Source organism: Gouania willdenowi, chromosome 16 (genome assembly GCF_900634775.1).
Source record: "Gouania willdenowi chromosome 16, fGouWil2.1, whole genome shotgun sequence".
NCBI lineage: Eukaryota > Metazoa > Chordata > Actinopteri > Blenniiformes > Gobiesocidae > Gouania > Gouania willdenowi.
In genome coordinates this window covers 15,621,556-15,640,382 of record NC_041059.1, presented here as the reverse complement: position 1 = coordinate 15,640,382, position 18,827 = coordinate 15,621,556, and the positions used below count along the sequence as shown (strand labels likewise).

Sequence of the window (18,827 nt, the reverse complement as noted above, 5' to 3'; positions counted from 1 at the left end):
GCCTTACTAAAGCCTTAGCTCTGATTTTGGGTGTTTGTAATTATAATTTTTTTAAATTTTTTAGTCATTTCTCATTTTTTATGCTTCACTGCATTTTCATCCCAATTTAAGTGTGCTCATCACATTTGCACAATTTTGTGATAGCCTTATCTCAAAATTTTTTTATCAAAATTTTTCAATTTTTATGTCATACTATATATAGCCTTACCTCTGATTTGGGGTGTTTGTCACTTTTTTTCCTCATTTCTCATGCCTTACTGCATTTTCATCACAGTTTAAGTGTGCTCATCATTATTGCAGTACTTTTTAGAGTCTTGTGATAGCCTTATCTCAAATCTTTTTTTTTCAAACTTTTTAAATTTTTATGCCGTACTGTATTATAGCCTTACATCTGATTTTGGGTGTTTGTCATTTTTTCTCATTTTTATGCCTTATTGCATTTTCATCCCAGTTTAAGGGTGCTTATCATATTTGCAGTAGTTTTTAGAGTTGTGATGGCCTTATCTCAGGGAAAAAAATCTGAAATTTTTCAATTTTTATGCCTTTCTACTTACCTCTGGTTTTGGGTGTTTTTTTTTTTTTTTCTTTTAATTTTTAATTTTCCACTTTTTTCTAATTTTTAATGCTTTACTGCCTTTTCATCCCAGTTTAAGCGTGCTCATCACATTGGCACTATTTTTGAGTCTTATGATGGCCTTATCTCAGAATTTTTTTTTTTTCAAAGTTTTTCCATTTTTTTGCCCAAAACCTCTGATTTTGGATGTTTGTCACTTTTTTCTAATTTTTCATGCTTTACTGCAATTTCATCTCAGTTTAAGTGTGCTCATCATTTGTACACAATTTTTTAGAGTCTTGTGAGAGCCTTATCTCAATTTTTTTTTTTCAAACTTTTTCAATTTTTATGCCGTACTATATATAGCCTTACCTCTGATTTGGGGTGTTTGTCATTTTTTTCCTCATTGCTCATGCCTTACTGCATTATCATCCCAGTTTAAGTGTGCTCATCGTTTGTACACAATTTTTTAGAGTCTTGTGATAGCCTTATCTCAAAAAAAATTTTTTCAAACTTTTTTAATTTTTATGCTGTACTATATATAGCCTTACATCTGATTTTGGGTGTTTGTCATTTTTTTCTCATTTTTATGCCTTATTGCATTTTCATCCCAGTTTAAGGGTGCTTATCATATTTGCAGTAGTTTTTAGAGTTGTGATGGCCTTATCTCAGGGGAAAAAAATCTGATATTTTTATGCCTTTCTACTTACCTCTGGTTTTGGGTGTTTGTTTTTTTGTTTTCATCTAATTTTTCATGCTTTACTGCCTTTTCATCCTAGTTTAAGCGTGCTCATCATATTTGCACTATTTTTTGAGTCTTTTGATGGCCTTATCTCAGAATTTTTTTTTTCAAAGTCTTTCCATTTTTTTTGCCTTACTAAAGCCTTACCTCTGATTTTGGAAGTTTGTCACTTTTTTCTCATTTTTCATGCTTTACTGCAATTTCATCTCAGTTTAAGTCTGCTCATAATATTCACACTTGTTTTTAAGGTCTTGTGATAACAGTATTTCAGAAAAAAAAAATCTAAAGTTTTTCCAATTGTATGCCTTACTAAAGCCTTAGCTCTGATTTTGGGTGTTTGTAATTATAATTTTTTTTTTTTTTTTTTAGTAATTTCTCATTTTTTATGCTTCACTGCATTTTCATCCCAATTTAAGTGTGCTCATCACATTTGCACAATTTTGTGATAGCCTTATCTCAAAATTTTTTTTTCAAACTTTTTCAATTTTTATGTCATACTATATATAGCCTTACCTCTGATTTGGGGTGTTTGTCACTTTTTTCCTCATTTCTCATGCCTTACTGCATTTTCATCACAGTTTAAGTGTGCTCATCATTTTTGCAGTACTTTTTAGAGTCTTGTGATAGCCTTTTCTCAAAAAATGTTTTTCAAACTTTTTAAATTTTTATGCCGTACTGTATATAGCCTTACATCTGATTTTGGGTGTTTGTCATTTTTTCTCATTTTTATGCCTTATTGCATTTTCATCCCAGTTTAAGGGTGCTTATCATATTTGCAGTAGTTTTTAGAGTTGTGATGGCCTTATCTCAGGGAAAAAAATCTGAAATTTTTCAATTTTTATGCCTTTCTACTTACCTTTGGTTTTGGGTGTTTGTTTTCTTTTTTTTCATCTAATTTTTCATTTTCCACTTTTTTCTAATTTTTCATGCTTTACTGCCTTTTCATCCCAGTTTAAGTGTGCTCATCATATTTGCACTATTTTTTGAGTCTTATTATGACCTTATCTCAGAATTTTTTTTTCAAAGTTTTTCCATTTTTTTGCCTTACCTCTGATTTTGGATGTTTGTCACTTTTTTCTAATTTTTCATGCTTTACTGCAATTTCATCTCAGTTTAAGTGTGCTCATTATATTCACACTTGTTTTTAAGGTCTTGTGATAACAGTATTTCAGTAGGAAAAAATATCTAAAGTTTTTCCATTTGTATGCCTTACTAAAGCCTTAGCTCTGATTTTGGGCGTTTGTAATTAAATTTTTTTTTTTTTTTTTTTTGTCATTTCTCATTTTTTATGCTTTTTAAGTGTGCTCATCACAGTACTTTTTAGAGTCTCGTGACAATCTTACCTCAGGAGAAAAAAATCTAAAGTTTTTAAATTTTCATGCCTTATTTCTTACTTATGGTTTTGGGAGTTTTTTAATTTTTCACATTTTTCATGCTTTACTAACTTTTCACCCCAGTTTAAGTGTGCTCATGAGTCATGATGAATGACTTGAAGTAAAAACTTTTTTTAATAACCATACCCAAAATTATTTAGGGTATGGGGTTATGTTTGTCACTGAATGTTTTGCACAATTGTTGATTGGAAATATAATTTACAAAAGACTGTCTTTTACAAAATATAAATCCTGGGAGACCAAACATGGTGCTAAACACCATCCTGTACGATGTTGCAGCGACTGGTCATGGTAAGTTGTAGATGTTTGTTACGACCCCCCTCTAGGATGTCAGGTCAAGGCTTGAGGGGCCACAACATAAACAAGACGCCACACAGAAATCAAAGGTTTATCAAAAGTATTTATTACCAAAATCCTAAAAGTTGCAACAGAACAAACTAAAAGGGCCTGGAGACCCTGGCCAAACTGAACAAAAATAGGGAGGACACTGGGCCGTGCCTATACAGGGCCGTCATCCACCCTCTAAACTACAAAAACATACAAAAGACTAAACTACTGGAACACAAAAACAGGACTACCAGAAATCTCCGGTCCAAACTAAAACAACAAACTTACGAAGATGTCCAGTGTGGAGCAGAAGAACTCTCCCCACGTCTGCTGCTGGTCAGTTGTTATGCCTCCCTCCTTCTGGTCCTCTTAGCCCTTTATAAGCGCCTCCTCCCTTTCATACCTGTTTGCTGATATGAGTCATGTGTGTTAGGAGAGAGGAGGAAGGACAGGCTGAGAGGCCATGAGGCACCAGCCGTAACAGTGTTCTATAATTAACAAAAAAGAAGGAACACACAGGTAGAAACAATCGTAGAGCTCAGTGACAGACCTAATTAAACACTGGCAAATTATGTTGTCATTTTATAATTTGAATTAAGCTCCATTTAAAAAAACCTAATAGGTGCTCACATCAACTCTTTATGTCTAGCTGCCACTTTACCTTTGTGTGATTGTTTGACCATCGCTTGCATTGGACCAGCTTCTTCCTTTTACCTCTGGATGCTTTAATGCCCTCCTTACCTGCTGGTGACCCTTGCATTAAATCAATAAAGTGATACTTTAATTGGGATAAATAAAGTACATCTGATTCTGATACTTCTGAATATCCACCCTCCTCCTGAGCCCAGCTGCTCTTTATGTACAACATAGCAAAGGAAGAATAAAGTCACAAATGGGTTAAACTGTTTATTTTTTATCACAAGCTGGCACAAAAACAAAGATTTTTTTAATCTATTCACGTGTTGACTTCAGTGCTGACATGTCACCCAGTGTTGGTTCGACTCGGTCCAGGATCATTTTGACTTAAAGTCTTACTTGTTGTGTTTATTTCTGCTGCTTCATGCCTCCAAAGGTCTTGCTCGTCATCGCCATGGAAACAGGGAAAACCCCACACGTTGCCAGGGGAACCAGTGAAAATATGTTTATTTTGACGAAGAAGCGTGAGAGCTCCTCTGCAATGCTGCACAGCTCCCGAGTGTGAACGTGGGTGTGTGTGTGTGTGTTCCCTGGGTTCTTCTTTGATCGGGACACTCAGATTGTAGCTGAGCCATCAAATCATTTCTCACTTCACTTCACTTGGCCATTTCCTCAGCCACAGCCTTTCCCATTTTATCCTTCAGGTAGGCCAGTTTCTGCCACTCAGTCTTCAGCTCCAACCACTCATAAAACGGAACCTGAAAGGAAACAAACGGGCCAGAGGAAAAGTCGTTTTAAAGCTAGGAAAGTGAAACACTGATGTTACTTAGAGAGACTGTCCTGGATAGAAAGAAATACTGAGCTTTGTTTGACCTACATGATGCAGAGCTGTAGCTCAGCCTCTATTTATACCATCGACTGCAGCAAGTCACACCAGCTCATCCACCTCTGCTTCCCTTTATAGCCAAACAATATGGTTTGAACAATAAACAGGGTCTTTTAAGAGGGACTACAGAAGTCAGGGTTGGGGTCAATTACAATTACGTCTTCAATTATCCATGTTCAATTACAACTCAATTACGTTGACCAGCATTTTTTCCAATTACAACTAAAAATATAATTTTTTCCTGCAAGTCCATTACAATTACAACTAGAATATTTGCATTTCCTGAAGAAAATGCAAGTGAGGATGCATGTGCTGGCCCGCGTCGCACTGCATTAGCTTAGCATTAGCATAAACATTAGCTAGCATAAGCATAACATAACCATAGCTTAGCATTATCATTAACCTAGCAATGGCATTAGCCTAGCATGAGCACTAACCTTCCATTAGCCTAGCGACAGCAATTACCTAGCATTAACACTAACCTAGCATTAGCTAAGCAATAACCTAGCAATAGCTGCACATTAGCAAAAAGGGTGAAAAAGGTTGAAATGGGTTAAAGCTAGTAGCTGAACATGTTAATGGTTGAATGTTCAAAATCAGTTCAAAAGTTGAAAAAAGCTGAAATTTCCAATAGAAATGCATGAGAAAGAAAACATTTAATAAGTCAAAAAGTTTAAAAGTTACACATTATAAAAGCGATAACACATTTCTGGAGCATTCAGAATTTTTTGATAGCTTATTGGTCAAAATCGGACAAACAGTAGGAGGAGTTAATGCAGATGGAAGAAAAAAACAAATAACAATAATGAGGATGCCTCTTACATCCTCAATAATTACTGAACCATTAATAAATACTGTACACCCATAAAATGTAACCTTCCTCTTGTGTTAGCTTTCTGTTAGCATCTCTTATGATAACGGGTATGTTTTGACCCATGTCTTAATTCACCTCTAAAATGCACTAAGAAATATCTATCATCTCATTTGTTTTTCATCTCTTAGTTACTTTGTTAGGCTCTCCTAATCAATGAAAAATATTGGTATTAATATTTTTATGTCATTATACCAATAATTACATTTTTTTTATTTGTTGAAAAATTATTCTCTACAGAACTAACATATAAACTTAATATATAAACATGTTTGAATAATTCTGAGCTACATACTGTATGTGTCTATAACATTGTTTCCCAGGTTTGCGTTTGAATAAATTGTAATTGACAGTTTTTTTTTATTGCCGTGCTAATTACTATTACAAAGTAAAATTATCTGAACTCAATTACAATTCTATTATGATTGCAAGAGCAATAGTTTTTTTCCAATTACATCAAAATTCTAATTACCTATCAATTACACAGTTATAATCATAATTGACCCCAAACCTGACAGAAGTATTAAATATGTCAATGATGGTGAAAGTGTCAAATGAACTAATCTTGATTAAACTAAATCAGTGTTTCCCAAACTGTGTTTCCATATGTACCCCTTAGACTTTATTTCTTATCACAAGTACGGCCTAAACTCCTGTTATACATTAGTTATTTGTGTCTGCAGGCTCGTCTAAACTCTTTCCTGTTTCTCTTCCATTAACCTTGAATTTAGGCCTTATTATTTATTTCTGATATTTTTCTTATTTTGAGTTTAAACTTCACCTTTTGGTGTATTTTAAATAGTTGTGCCACTAATTATCACTGATTGATGAGGAAAAACATATGTGGGCATGTAAAAAAAACCCAAAAAGAAACTTAAAACTTACAAATGTTTCTTTGTACCTCCTAAGAGGTGTTCAAGTACCCCAGTTTGGGAACCACTGAAGTAAATGATCAACGTTAGGCTTACCTGTACTATGATAAAACCAGCCAACTGAAGATGTCTTTTCATCAAAGTAAAACGTCCCAAAAGCTGTTTACTCTTGTAGCCAAAGTTAGGAAACTCCCAAGCCATGAAGGCAAGCCTAGGAAACGCAGAGCAAAGGTCAGAGTGAGCAGTGAACCCCTCCTTTCCTTTCCTTTCCTTTCCTATATTGTCATGTGACTCACCGGTGTACTCCCACAGGTAACGCTTCATCTCCTCCGCCGCTTGGTAAATGAGGGGCTTTAAACTGGGATATGTCCATTAGTTTGTTGTCACAATCTACAACCATTTCACCATCTGAGAAAGAGAAATACATCAAACTAATGAAACACAGGCTGTGTGTGAGTTGGAGTCAGGACTTGTATTGGTTCGTACCAATGGTCCATCCATACACAGTGTCTACACCAGTACGTAGAGCCTCTGTCTTCACACCCACCAAACCCTGTAAGGACTCCCTTAGACTCCTCTGCAGAACAGAAGGGAGGCGGCTGCTGTTGCTGGGGACACTTAAATGAGCCAAAGAGGTGGGTGACCCTGGGTACTCCAATTGAAGAGTGGCAGCAATGTGCAACAGTTTCAGTCTGTAGTTCTCCATTCGAGCTGGAGCGCCTTCAGAGATCACAGGGAGATAAAGGAGACATATTTTAAAAAATCATTTCAAACAAGAAAAACTGTGATGCAGCTGTTAGCAATGCAGTAATTCACCCAGGCTGTGCTCTGCCTGTTCAGGGTGTACACAGCCTCCTGAGTCAGCAGTTCCTTATAACATTGATTCGGAACACAGATATTCAGGAATAGTTGGAAATAGGCCTGTTTAGGTTTGCCTTCCTCTAGATACTCTACTGCCCTCTATTGTGGCATTGGGGTATTTTAGCAGTCAGCGTTCACGTCCCACCAAAGGACACAGAATAATACAAATTGGTATGATTGCTCCAGAAAAATGACATAAAAATGTTCAACATTCTGTAAATGTAAACTTCTCACTGAGAGGTTAAAGTTTTTACAGTTCAGAAACCACAAAAACTACAAAACTGTTAATGCAACATGCTTTAACACTAATCTATTTTATGTACATTTATGATACATAATATTAATGAATACATCAAAACATATGTATTAACTATAAATTGTTAAAAGAGTTGAATGTTTAATCAGGTCATTAAAATCAGCTTGGGTTAGAATCACTGTCTCAGTGGGAATATTAGATGTACTAGGGCTGGGCGATAGGGACCAAAACTCATCTCTCTATATTTTTTCCCAAAATATTGATATACAGTACGATATAAATCAGAATCATTTTATTTCAAATTAAGTCTGACCAGAAAGAAAATTCTGGGTTAAATTTGATGATCCTAATGCCACACAGACACATTTACTAACAAACAGCTGCACACTATGTGCCACTTGAGTCTTTTTCTTCTCTAAAGGACAGCACGTGTGAGTGAGTTCTGTAGTGTGGCTTGTTTAGGGGAAGGTCTGGGTTAGGAAGCACTCAGAAATCCATCTAACTGTGCTTTTCATGCTGTTCTGAGAAATAGTGAAACTCCTAAAGACTCCTGAAACAAGTATTTAACATAATAAGCTGTAAAGATATATATCAATATAAGCAATATTGTAATGTTTTATATCCACAAAATAGAAAACTCGATATATCGCACAGCTCTAAAATAGATGTTTTCCTTACACATCCCATATGCAAATGTTTCTACTTCTTTCATTAATGACTAGAAAGGCCAAGTTCACACACGGATGTTTTAACTATTATTTTACCAATAAAAGTTTTTAATTATTTCCTATCACCAGTAAAGTGTAGAAGAACTGTAGTGAAACATGAGTCTTCTTTAAGTGACCAGGCCACATTGGGAAATTTAAATGATTATTAATTCTGTTTGACATGAGAGGATTTCTCGTACCAGATGTCAGAGAGGAACAGCTTCTTTGTCTCAAGTTCTAAATACAAGTAGCGTCACACATGAAGCTCAAACTCCATCTGGCCCTTTAGCCCAGTGGTTCTCAAACTGTTTTGGCTCAATTACCCCTTTTATCATATTTCTGAATCCAAGTACCCCCTTTGTCCGACTACAAAATGTATAGTTTGAAAACTATTTAAAAACAATTATAAAGCACAATAATAGAATGAAGGAGTGAAACACTTTTTTAATAATCTCATTTTGTAAATAAGTGGAAAGAAACAGTATTTAATGCAGTGGTTCACAACTTTTTTGGGATTGTGGCCCTTTATAGATATCAAAAAGTTCTGTTGAGCTAGATATATAACATTGTGGGTTTTTTATTTTTGTTTTTTTAAAAGCATAATCTTTAAAAAATTTCCAAGATCTATTTTAAATTTTCAGAAATTTCAGGCGACCCCACATAGGGTCCCGAACCCCAAGGTTGAAAAACACTGATTTAGTGCCTCCTGAAAAGATTTATTTCTGTCGTTTTTATCATTTCCCGTCATCTCACGCCTGGTGTAGGACCAAGACTGACACTTTATTTGTTAATTTTCCACTTCCTCTCTCTCTCTCAAGTACCGCCTGTAGTACCAATGCGTACTCCTAGGGGTACATGTACCTCCATTTGAGAAACACTGCTTCGAAAAAAAGGTCCGAAAAAAAGATGAATTATTGTGTAAATTACCAAATAATTCAGTTAAATTCAATGAAACTCGACATTATTCGGAGAATGGCAAATTTCCCATGCTTTTATCACATGACTGCAGTCATTTTAAATCACAAATTGTTCAAAGAACTCAATTTTCGTCAAATTATTTCACATAATTTCCGAAAATTAAATAAAAATTGGTCACAAAAATCTATGAAATTGTAAAGACAAAATCCTGCATAAATTGCTATCTGTCACTTATTGCCTGGATATTGTGAGGGCCTTAAACACTGTCTGTATCATTTTAAGTCATTTAAATCTGTGTCCCACTTAAGATCAAACTACTTTGTAAGTCGCCCCTGAACTAAAATGAGTTTGACACCCCTAAAGTAGATAAACTCAGACAGAATGAAAAGTGAAGTCCTGTTCTTACCAGAAAGCTTTCTGGTGTGACTGGTTTGTGTGACGGGAAGGAGGTAGCTGGGCGTGGCCTGCTGTAGCACACACAGAGACCAGACAACATCTGTCTGCAGGAAGGGGTCCTGCTTACATAGAGAGTCCTGCAGTACCAGGTGGACCTTCACATGATGACACAGACATACATGAAGAGAGAACGTACATCACATCCCACCATCTGCACTCAGACACCATTACCTTGTTATAGAACTGTTCTCCATTGCTGGGCTGAAATCCCAGTCTGGCAAAGGTCATGAGGAGGTTACAGACCAGGAGAGTACTATAGTTGTCACTGTTAGCTGTGTAGTGCTACAGAGGAAGGTAAACAGTCATTAATTACACACAGTGGCACTTTTCTTACGAATCGATTCAAGGAACATCTTTCGTATTGCTGACCTCAGCAAAGCTTTCAAACAAAGGAATGTGGAGCCACTTCAGGAAGCCCAGGGACTTTGCAAAGCGGGTGACATCTATGGAGCTGAGCTCAGGGGTTCTGGGTAACAACTCGGAGGCCATTCGCTGCAAGACCTGAGAATGGTGAAAATTGAGCTTTCCTACAGAAAAGCAGAGAGAGGAATTAACAGAAAACAATCCAGTAGGTCCCAACTCTATCATAACGGGGGGCCACAAAATTGTGATTATATCTGATCCGAGGGCCACATGATCAACATTCACATCAGCATTTAGACGAATGACCATTAATACAGGAGGAAAAGGTTTTTGTCTGTCTGTGGTTTTGATGTTTTGTCAGTTTTTACTCATTTTGTGAGTTTTTGGAGTCATTGTGTGTTTTTGTTATTTTTTGTGTTCTTGTAATTTTGTGTATTTTTCTGTAGTATTCTGCATTTTTGCAATTTGTGTTTTTAGGTAACTTTCTGTATTTTTGTTGTTGTTTTCTGTATTTTCCTGTCATTTTGTGCAATTTTGTTAACAGTTTGTGTCTTTGGAGCTCTTCTGTAATGTGTTGTTTGTGTGTTTTTGTAGTAATTGTGCTGGTTTAAGTGATTGTTGTGTCTGTCTTTGTTGTCATTTTATGTTTTACGAGTCATTTTGTGTATTTTTCGAATTTTTGTGCGTACTTTGTGTATTATGTTGGGCTTCATATTCCTACCAACATCTTGAATTAAAATTTTTGGGGATTTGCTTTGAAGGCTGCAAAAAATAGACTGAGGGCCACCAGTTGCCCATGTATGTACTAATGACTAGGATGTTGCAATACGATACATATCACGGTACGATATAATCACCATATTGCGATATATTGCAATATTCTACCCAGTTAATATCATAATTAAACAGAGATGAAAAGTTGCTGTATCTGTTCATCAGAAGATATGTAGGAACAGGAGCTGGTCAACATGCTCAGTAGTTCGGCTGCTCCGCTGAGAAGTGACAATATCTCCAGCAGTAGAAAACACGTCCACAAAAATGTGAAAAATACAATAAGAAAAATATTGATTACAAATATATATTTTAAATCGATTTAAAAATAAATGAAATCGATTTAAAATCGGCACACAAAAAAATCGCGATATATCATGAAATCGACTTTTTTTCACACCACTACCAATGACACTGTAAAGCACGCTCTGATGAACTTAGGAGCACTTACCATATGCAAAGGCCATGTCCATCATCAGCTGAGTGGTGAACTCGGCCGACGGCTTCTGTAGCAGGTGATAGGACAAGGCCCTGAGCAGAGAAACACATCTACGACCTTGAGCTGCCAAAGACACACAGACTTTACGAATCTCTTCAGTTGAAAAGCTCTGTGCGAGCTCCAAGGCCTGAAAGACACACAGAGGCCTAATTACTACATAGTTGAATCATGAAATCTGTATTATTTCATTATATTGTGCCGAGCACATCATCCACTTTTTTTGTTCAATACAAAAAAAAAAAACAATTCTAAAATATCTCGTCATCTTGTACTGATAATATTTCATGTCACCAAATAGTAAAGACTCTGGTAAGAACTAGGCATACGATTATCTTGCGTGATTGGCTCACTTCTACTCATACAGGACTATAAACTGTTAAATGATGGGAATAGTTTAACAAAACAACAACAACAACAACACATAGCAAACTCCAACACTGGAATATGAACCCATAAGCTTCTAGCTGTGAGGCTGAGGTACGACTTTGCTTCATAGCTTGTCTTAGTAAAGCCTAACACAGACCTGTCTGTAAATTACAAGGAAAAAAATAAAAACTATTTAACAGCAACAGCCTACAAACTTAACTATATTTGTCTTATACTCTGTATAATTGAAATTATTTATAGCAATTAAGTTTTTTTTACATAAATCAAAGTGCTTCTTTTTTGGAGGAATAGCAGCATTTTACAAATAAACCATAGTGTTAAGAATTAGGGGTGTCCCGATCCGATATCGGATATCAGTCTGATATCAGCCTGAAAATGAATATCGGGTATCGGATTCAAATTTCGGATTTTTTATTTTCTTTAATTTATTTTATTCGATTGTAGAATACTGTAGATATTATGTTGAAGGTTAAAATTCATGTAACCAATTGGTTAATAATAAATGGCTGTTTTTCTCATACCTACTGTTGTTGACTATTGTTCTCTGATTGAGTAACATCACTTGATCAAGCCTTTTCTAACATTCCACACTACAAAATAAGTCATTATTATTTTTTATTAAAGAAAAAAAAAAGTATGTATGATTCATGCCGATATCGAATCAATATCGGTATCGCCCAATACGCAAGGCTGTAATATTGGTATCGTATCGGAAATGAAAACGTATCGTGACATCCCTATTAAGAATTACAGCCATCATGTAAAAATGTACAAAGAAAAAAAAAAAATGCTGTCATCTGCATATTCATTGACACCTGCATTAGGAAAACAAAAATATGAGCCAATCTTTGCTGTGAGCTTTGTTTTTCTTTTTTTTTAAGGTCAATACCTTGTCTTCAAGTTTGTCCATTAAAGTAGGCGGCATTCGCGCTCCTTGGGACATCAGCGCACTAATGGTTTTTGCATCAGCTATTTCCGTCCAGCGGAGCTCCAGTTGTTTTAAAGCAGCGTTTACTATTGCCACATCCTGCTGTTCTTTCCGAGCTGCTCCCCATTCCACCAGGTGGCCCAGCTGCCTATATGTTAGTCTACGAACTCTCCACAGCACCTCCATCTGGACAGAGCAGAGCAGTGGATGCGTAGGGGGAACCGCCATGACCCAGAGACTACGCAGGACAGACACTAGGGTGCTGTTCCACACTGAGGACACCTGGACGTGATGAACACAAACATTGAAAGTCATTCTTAACAAATATCCATATTTGCAACATATAACTTTTTACCATGCTAGGTTAAAAAGCACAAATAGACACTGACAAAAGAATGATTACTATTGCTTTGTAAACATTGATTAAATATTTTCACCGGGTTAAACTCACTGACCACTATTCTTATTTCTTTTAAGTAATAGATTATAAGTAATACAATCTAATCCACTATGGTCACCTCCAGGGTTGGGGTAAATTATAATTGTAACTGCATAGTTTATAATTAAATACAATTATGGCATAATTATAATTGGAAAAAAATCTGCCTCTGTTTAACCGTAATTAAATTATAATTTAATTTACTTCAGAAAATCGACTTTGCATTTGTAACTGGCGTGAAATCCTATAAAAATTGTCAATTATAATTTGAGAATCATGTTACAGTTCTGTGGCGTACACATACGTAGTTAACAATCATTAAGATATGCTTCATATCATGTTTACCCGACACCTTTCGTGAGGATCATTTTACCATTTAAAAAAAAAATTAAAAAAAATATTGAAATTGAAGACTATACCGACAGAAAAACAGCTCAGATGCTCACACCAAAAAAATTAAAACCTATATTTTCATGGATTAGGAAGCCTAAATTTAACTAAGAAATGAGATGATAGATACATTATTTTTTGTATATTCTGAAGCTGATTTAAGACATGGGTTAAAACAGACCTGTTATCATAAGAGATGCTAACAGAAAGCTAAAACAAGGGGAAGGTTACGTTTTATGGGATTATTTATTGAAATGTAATAATTGAGGACATAACTGTAATTGACTTCCAGGGGAAAAAATATATTTGTAATTTTAATTGTATTTGGAAAAAAATGCCTGGCAGTCACTCATCCTAATGGAGTTGAAATTGAACATGGATAATTGAAAACGTAAATGTAATTGATCCCAACCCAGGTCACCTTAAACAGTCCACAAAGTTTGCATTTCCTTAAAATATTATTTTGTCCATCACTCCTCACCTGCTTGGACACAGTGGCCATAATATTTAGAAGTCTGGAGTCAATCGTCCCCTTTGAAAATTGTTCTGGAAACATTCCCTTTGTCACCAGCATCAGCCGAGTCCACTGTACCAAAGCGTCAGCAGCCTGGCTACTATTCCCCCCCTGTTTCGCCCACGCCACCAGAACGTCCTCCGGTTCTGTTGCTTTTTCCAACAGTTCATCCAGCCGAGAGGGTGTCGGTGTTTTCTGATTATACTCTACTAGTGTGGCTCTTGTTCTTTCACTCATCAGCCTCTCTGTGATCAACGGCCAGCCCCTCATCCTTTTCACCTCTGCAGGACCGGCATGTGAAGGTAGGCGTGTAGCAGCAGCAGCAGCAGCTGGGACCTGAGAGGAGGACCTGCAGATCAGGCGGGCATATCTGCACAGGAGGTGGCCGGCCATTAGGGCTGGGTGAGGAGACACCAGGAGGCCCGAGGTAGAGAAGCACAAAGTCGCAGGTCAGCACTGTTGCATATAGAACCTGACCAAGAACAAAACGGGGTTAAAGGAGAAAACTAATGTGGTTTAGGAAGCATTTAACAGCAATAACAGCAGATTTTAGTTGGAAAATTAGAAATGTTATCATTCATGTGCCCCAGTTTGCATTTTCCCATTTATATAAGTTAAATACAGTATTGACAATATCCGAGCAATAAGTGACAGATGGCAGTCTCTGCAGGAACTCCACGCAAAATTCTTTGAACTTTGACCAGATTTTTATTAATTTGAGAATAATGCAGGATTTGGGAAAAATTTAGAGGTATTTCAACATTTTGAAACTGAAAATAATGTCACTGCCGTCACTTGATGTAAGCATGGGGAAACTGTGTTGCCTGCAATTATTGTGGAATTACAATATGTGTGTGTATTTGCAGTGGCTGAGATATCTACAACTGAATTAGTTGGCCATTTACCTTTTTTCTCTGTCATTTCTACTTTCTCCTCTGGGCCAAATTGAATGCCTTAAAGGGCCGGATTTGGCACCCGGGCCTCGAGTTTGACACAAAACACATTTATTGCAATCAAATAGATGTCAAAAATGAACAAAAACCTCTCGATTAATCACATCTCCACTATTTCTGGAGCAGATTGACTTCTAGTTCAGTTCTGCTTTGACCGTAAAAGTCTGTCTTTCCCCAATTATGGCTGTAAATAGCCACAACCCAGTAACGATTCACTCAACTCAATAAATATAAAAAAAATATACAGTAGACTTCCATATGATGACAAAATGATCATAATTCACTAAAGTAAATTTTAGATTCTAATGAGCTGATGATAGAATGTTACAGTTAAATAAATATTGTGTGATAGCAATATACACTCCTGATCAAAATTTTAAGACCAAAAATTAACAATTTGCATTGTTGGATCTTAAGAAGGTTGTAAGTACAGCTTCAAAATGCAAAAATAAAAAATGGGAGTGAGAAAGAAAATGTTGAATCAGCAATTTATTGTAAACAAGAATAAGGCGTTTGTTCAGCTGATCAAAAATTTAAGACCGTAGCTTATTCCCCCCCCACCCCCTCAAAAAAACAACTAAAAGTTTCAAAAAAAGGACTTGTTAATGTTAGTCACCTTAAAAAATGGTTTCGGCATGCTAGATGCTACTGTTTCCAGGAGGCTAGTGGGAACATTGTTCCAAGTGATAAAGATGGCTTCATGGAGAGCCTCCACTGTCTGGAACTGATGACCATTTTTGTCAACTTCTCTTGCCATCCATTCCCAAATGTTCTCAATTAGGTTTAGGTCAGGGAAACATGCAGGATGGTCCAAAAGACTGACGTTATTCCTCTGGAAGAAGTCTTTTGTCAGGCAGGGATTGTAAACTGCAGCATTGTCCTGTTGAAAAACCAGTCATTCCCACACAGAGGAGGACCTTCAGTCATGAAGGATGCCTCTTGCAACATCTCCACATAGCCAGCCTCCATTTGACACCCCTGCACAACCTGAAGTTCCATTTTTCCATTGAGGGAAAAAGCACCCAGATCATGATGGTGCTCCCTCCACTATGCCACGTAGAAAACATCTCAAGTGGGATCTCCTCTTCATGCCAGGAACATTGGAGCCATCAGGACCAAGGTTACATTTTTTCTCATCAAAGAATAAAATTTTCTTCCACCTTTCAATGTCCCATGTTTGGATCTCTCATGCAAACTCCAATCTGAAAGTTTTGTGATGTTGAAGGAGACGAAGCCTTTGGAGACGTTTTTTGTTCTTTAAGCCCTTCTTCGCAGATGCCGTCTGATGGTTATTGGACTGCAACAGTAGCAACCTTCAATTGGATCGAGGATCATCCCATGTCTTGACGGACAGCCAAACGGATCCTCTTGCTTTGGGACGGTGACATTTTTTTGGGGTCTACCACTTGACTTTTTTGTTCCATAACCCTCAAAATCTTTTAAGAAGTTCAGAAATGACTGTCGTACTGTGTCCAACCTCAACAGCAATGGTGCGTTGTGAGAGGCCTTGCTTATGCAGCTCAGCAATACGACCACGTTCAAAGACACAAAGCTTTTTTGCCTTTGACTTCAGAGTTCATGACAGTGTGAATACCCGACAGAAAATGACCTTGAATCCACATTTTGCACAGATTTGGTCTTTTAAAGGCTGCGGTCTTAAACTTTTGATCAGCTTGATGAACATCCTGTTTCAGTTTTATTGTTGTTTGCAAAAAATAACCTACTCAATTTTTTTTGTCTCACTATCCTTTCTTCTTTTTGCATTTTAAAGCTAAACTTGGAACCTTCTTAAGATCAAACAGTGAAAAATGTAAATTCTTGCAGTTTTTCCACTGGTCTTAAAATGTTGATTAGGAGTGTGTTTATTCACAGCTTCTTACACTGAGCTCCTGAATTAGTGGCATTTTATTTCATTACGAAAAAAAGATTTGAACACACATCTCTACACTCTAGGCAGATGACAGCCGTTACATTATTGTTGAATTGTGATCTCATTTATCATTAAATGCTTGGTTCAACCTATATGTACAGTATGGTGTAGGAATGTAACGATTCACTCAAGTCCCGATACGATTCGATTCATGATACTGGGTTCACAATACGATTCTCTCACGATTTATTTTACAAAATGAGACTGTAGACAAATGATGACTGAAGAATATTCATTTTTTTTCTTCAAAAATAAACCCTGAATGAAATGCATAAAGAAATAGTACAAATGAAGAAGCATATTCATTTAAATTCTAGCTCTACAGTAAACAATGCAAAACTGCATAATAGTTCCTTTTCTTTTTTAAAATGCAAGTGAAAATGTATTTTGTCCCTTAACAATTGGACTTTAAAACAAACCCCATGTCAACGAAATATTATTAATAAACAAACTATGACTTTCATTCTCTCTCTCGTTTCCCTCTCTGTGACCCTCTTACCTTGGATTTCACATGTTCTGTCTTTCTCACCTCTTTCATTTTGTCTTGGGGAAGCCAAAATGCTTCCACACTTCTGATTTAAAACACAGTGGTAAGTCCTGAATTTAAAATTCTTAATAGATAGCGGCCTTTGCTATAAAAATAAAATAAAATAAATAAATAAAAATTACTGCCTCACGATTAATCTTTACATCCCTAGGTGTTACTGTTATTAATAATCACATCACTCAATTTGTCGCTATTAGAAGCTGCTAATAATCAAGAAACGACTTCCCATTCATCCTTTAAGAAACACCGGTTTTGTAACAGATTTTGCACACACACACACACACACACACACACACACACACACACACACACACACACACACACACACACACACACACACACACACACACACACAAGTATGTAAACATGTCATGGTGTGAAACCCAGGGCTGTTGCTATGCAGCTCAAAATGATAATACCCTTTGTCCTAGGTGTCAGGTGGGATTTTGTGACAACCATACATTATTATTATTTAGAGTACTATAAAATCCACGTTACCGGAATCGACCAATGAAAACAGAATCCACTGTTGAAGGCGGAAATGGACGGAATCGGTATTAACGCTGTCACCGTGAGGGGAAAAAAGACGTTTTTTAATCTCTGTGTGTCTGTAACTATTGACGACACAAGGAGGTTATTCTCTGTTTAGAACAAAACTCTACATTTGAAGGCAGAAGCCCTCGTTAGACAGAGCAGAGAAGAAGCTGCTGCTGTCATGTAACGTTAAATAATCCTGACCTTGTAGAAAACCGCGAGGGACGAACCGAGGACTCTGGCTTTTCCTCTTCCTCCACCTCCACCCATTAAAAATAACAATAAACAGGCCGGAAGAACACAAACTACCACAAGGAAAACAATTAACTCACCTCTTAATAAAAGATAACTTCAGAGAGGCATATTCACGTGCAAAATGTCTCAGAGCCGGTCGCACAGGAATGACGTAATAGAGTAGAGTCACATGATCAGCGAACGCAGAGATGATTGGCGAGAATTGTAGCTTGAAATACACCACAGAAACATATAAGGGGGGAAAGTCTTTAAATGTATATCCCCATTAATACCTATACAATAGATTAAAAAACAAAAAAACAAAACACTCCTTCCCTCTAAAAAAAAAAAACAAAAAAAAAACACAAAACCAAAAAAGGAATTTAATTTTTTTGTCACACTGGAATATGATTTTTTTTTTGTCAAAATTAAAGGGATCTTCTATGATGTAAGGTCTATTGTTGGTTGAAGTTTTGTTAAAATCTGTTTCGTATTTTTTAACGTAATCCTGATAAGAGACAAACAACTCAATAAATGCTGCTGAAAATATAACCTCCTTGGCGGAAATAATAAACCCTCGTCCCTCAAGCAGACTATAAAAACATGGTTTGACTTACTGAAAGCAATAACATTGTATAACAATCAGTGTACTGAAGCAAATACAATGATTGTTGACAAAAACCAGCAGAGGGCAGTAGTCATAGATGTGCCAATACCTGCCGACTGCCACATCAGCAGAAAGTGTAAAAAGTGCTAAATTAAAGGCTTCAAGAACAACTGGATGTGGAACCTAAAGTCAAAGCCCATGTGGTCCCTGTGGTAGTTGGAGCCCAAGAACAGTTAAGTTTGTTATTCATCT

The 18,827-nt window shown here is 36.5% G+C and overlaps 1 protein-coding gene across 1 annotated transcript; it reads right to left on the bottom strand.

Annotated features, from left to right (window-relative positions):
- Positions 1-3,909: 3,909 nt before the first annotated feature.
- On the bottom strand, positions 3,910-18,141 carry tbrg4 (transforming growth factor beta regulator 4). The gene is made up of 11 exons (XM_028470720.1): positions 18,067-18,141; positions 13,738-14,242; positions 12,389-12,709; positions 11,065-11,239; positions 9,849-10,006; positions 9,651-9,761; positions 9,430-9,574; positions 6,768-7,001; positions 6,578-6,689; positions 6,378-6,492; positions 3,910-4,410 (listed from the first exon to the last, which is right to left on the bottom strand). The coding sequence occupies exons 2-11, from the start codon at positions 14,161-14,163 to the stop codon at positions 4,309-4,311; spliced, it is 1,899 nt and encodes a 632-aa protein (XP_028326521.1). The 5' UTR covers positions 14,164-14,242; positions 18,067-18,141; the 3' UTR covers positions 3,910-4,308.
- Between the last annotated feature and the right edge of the window lie 686 nt (positions 18,142-18,827).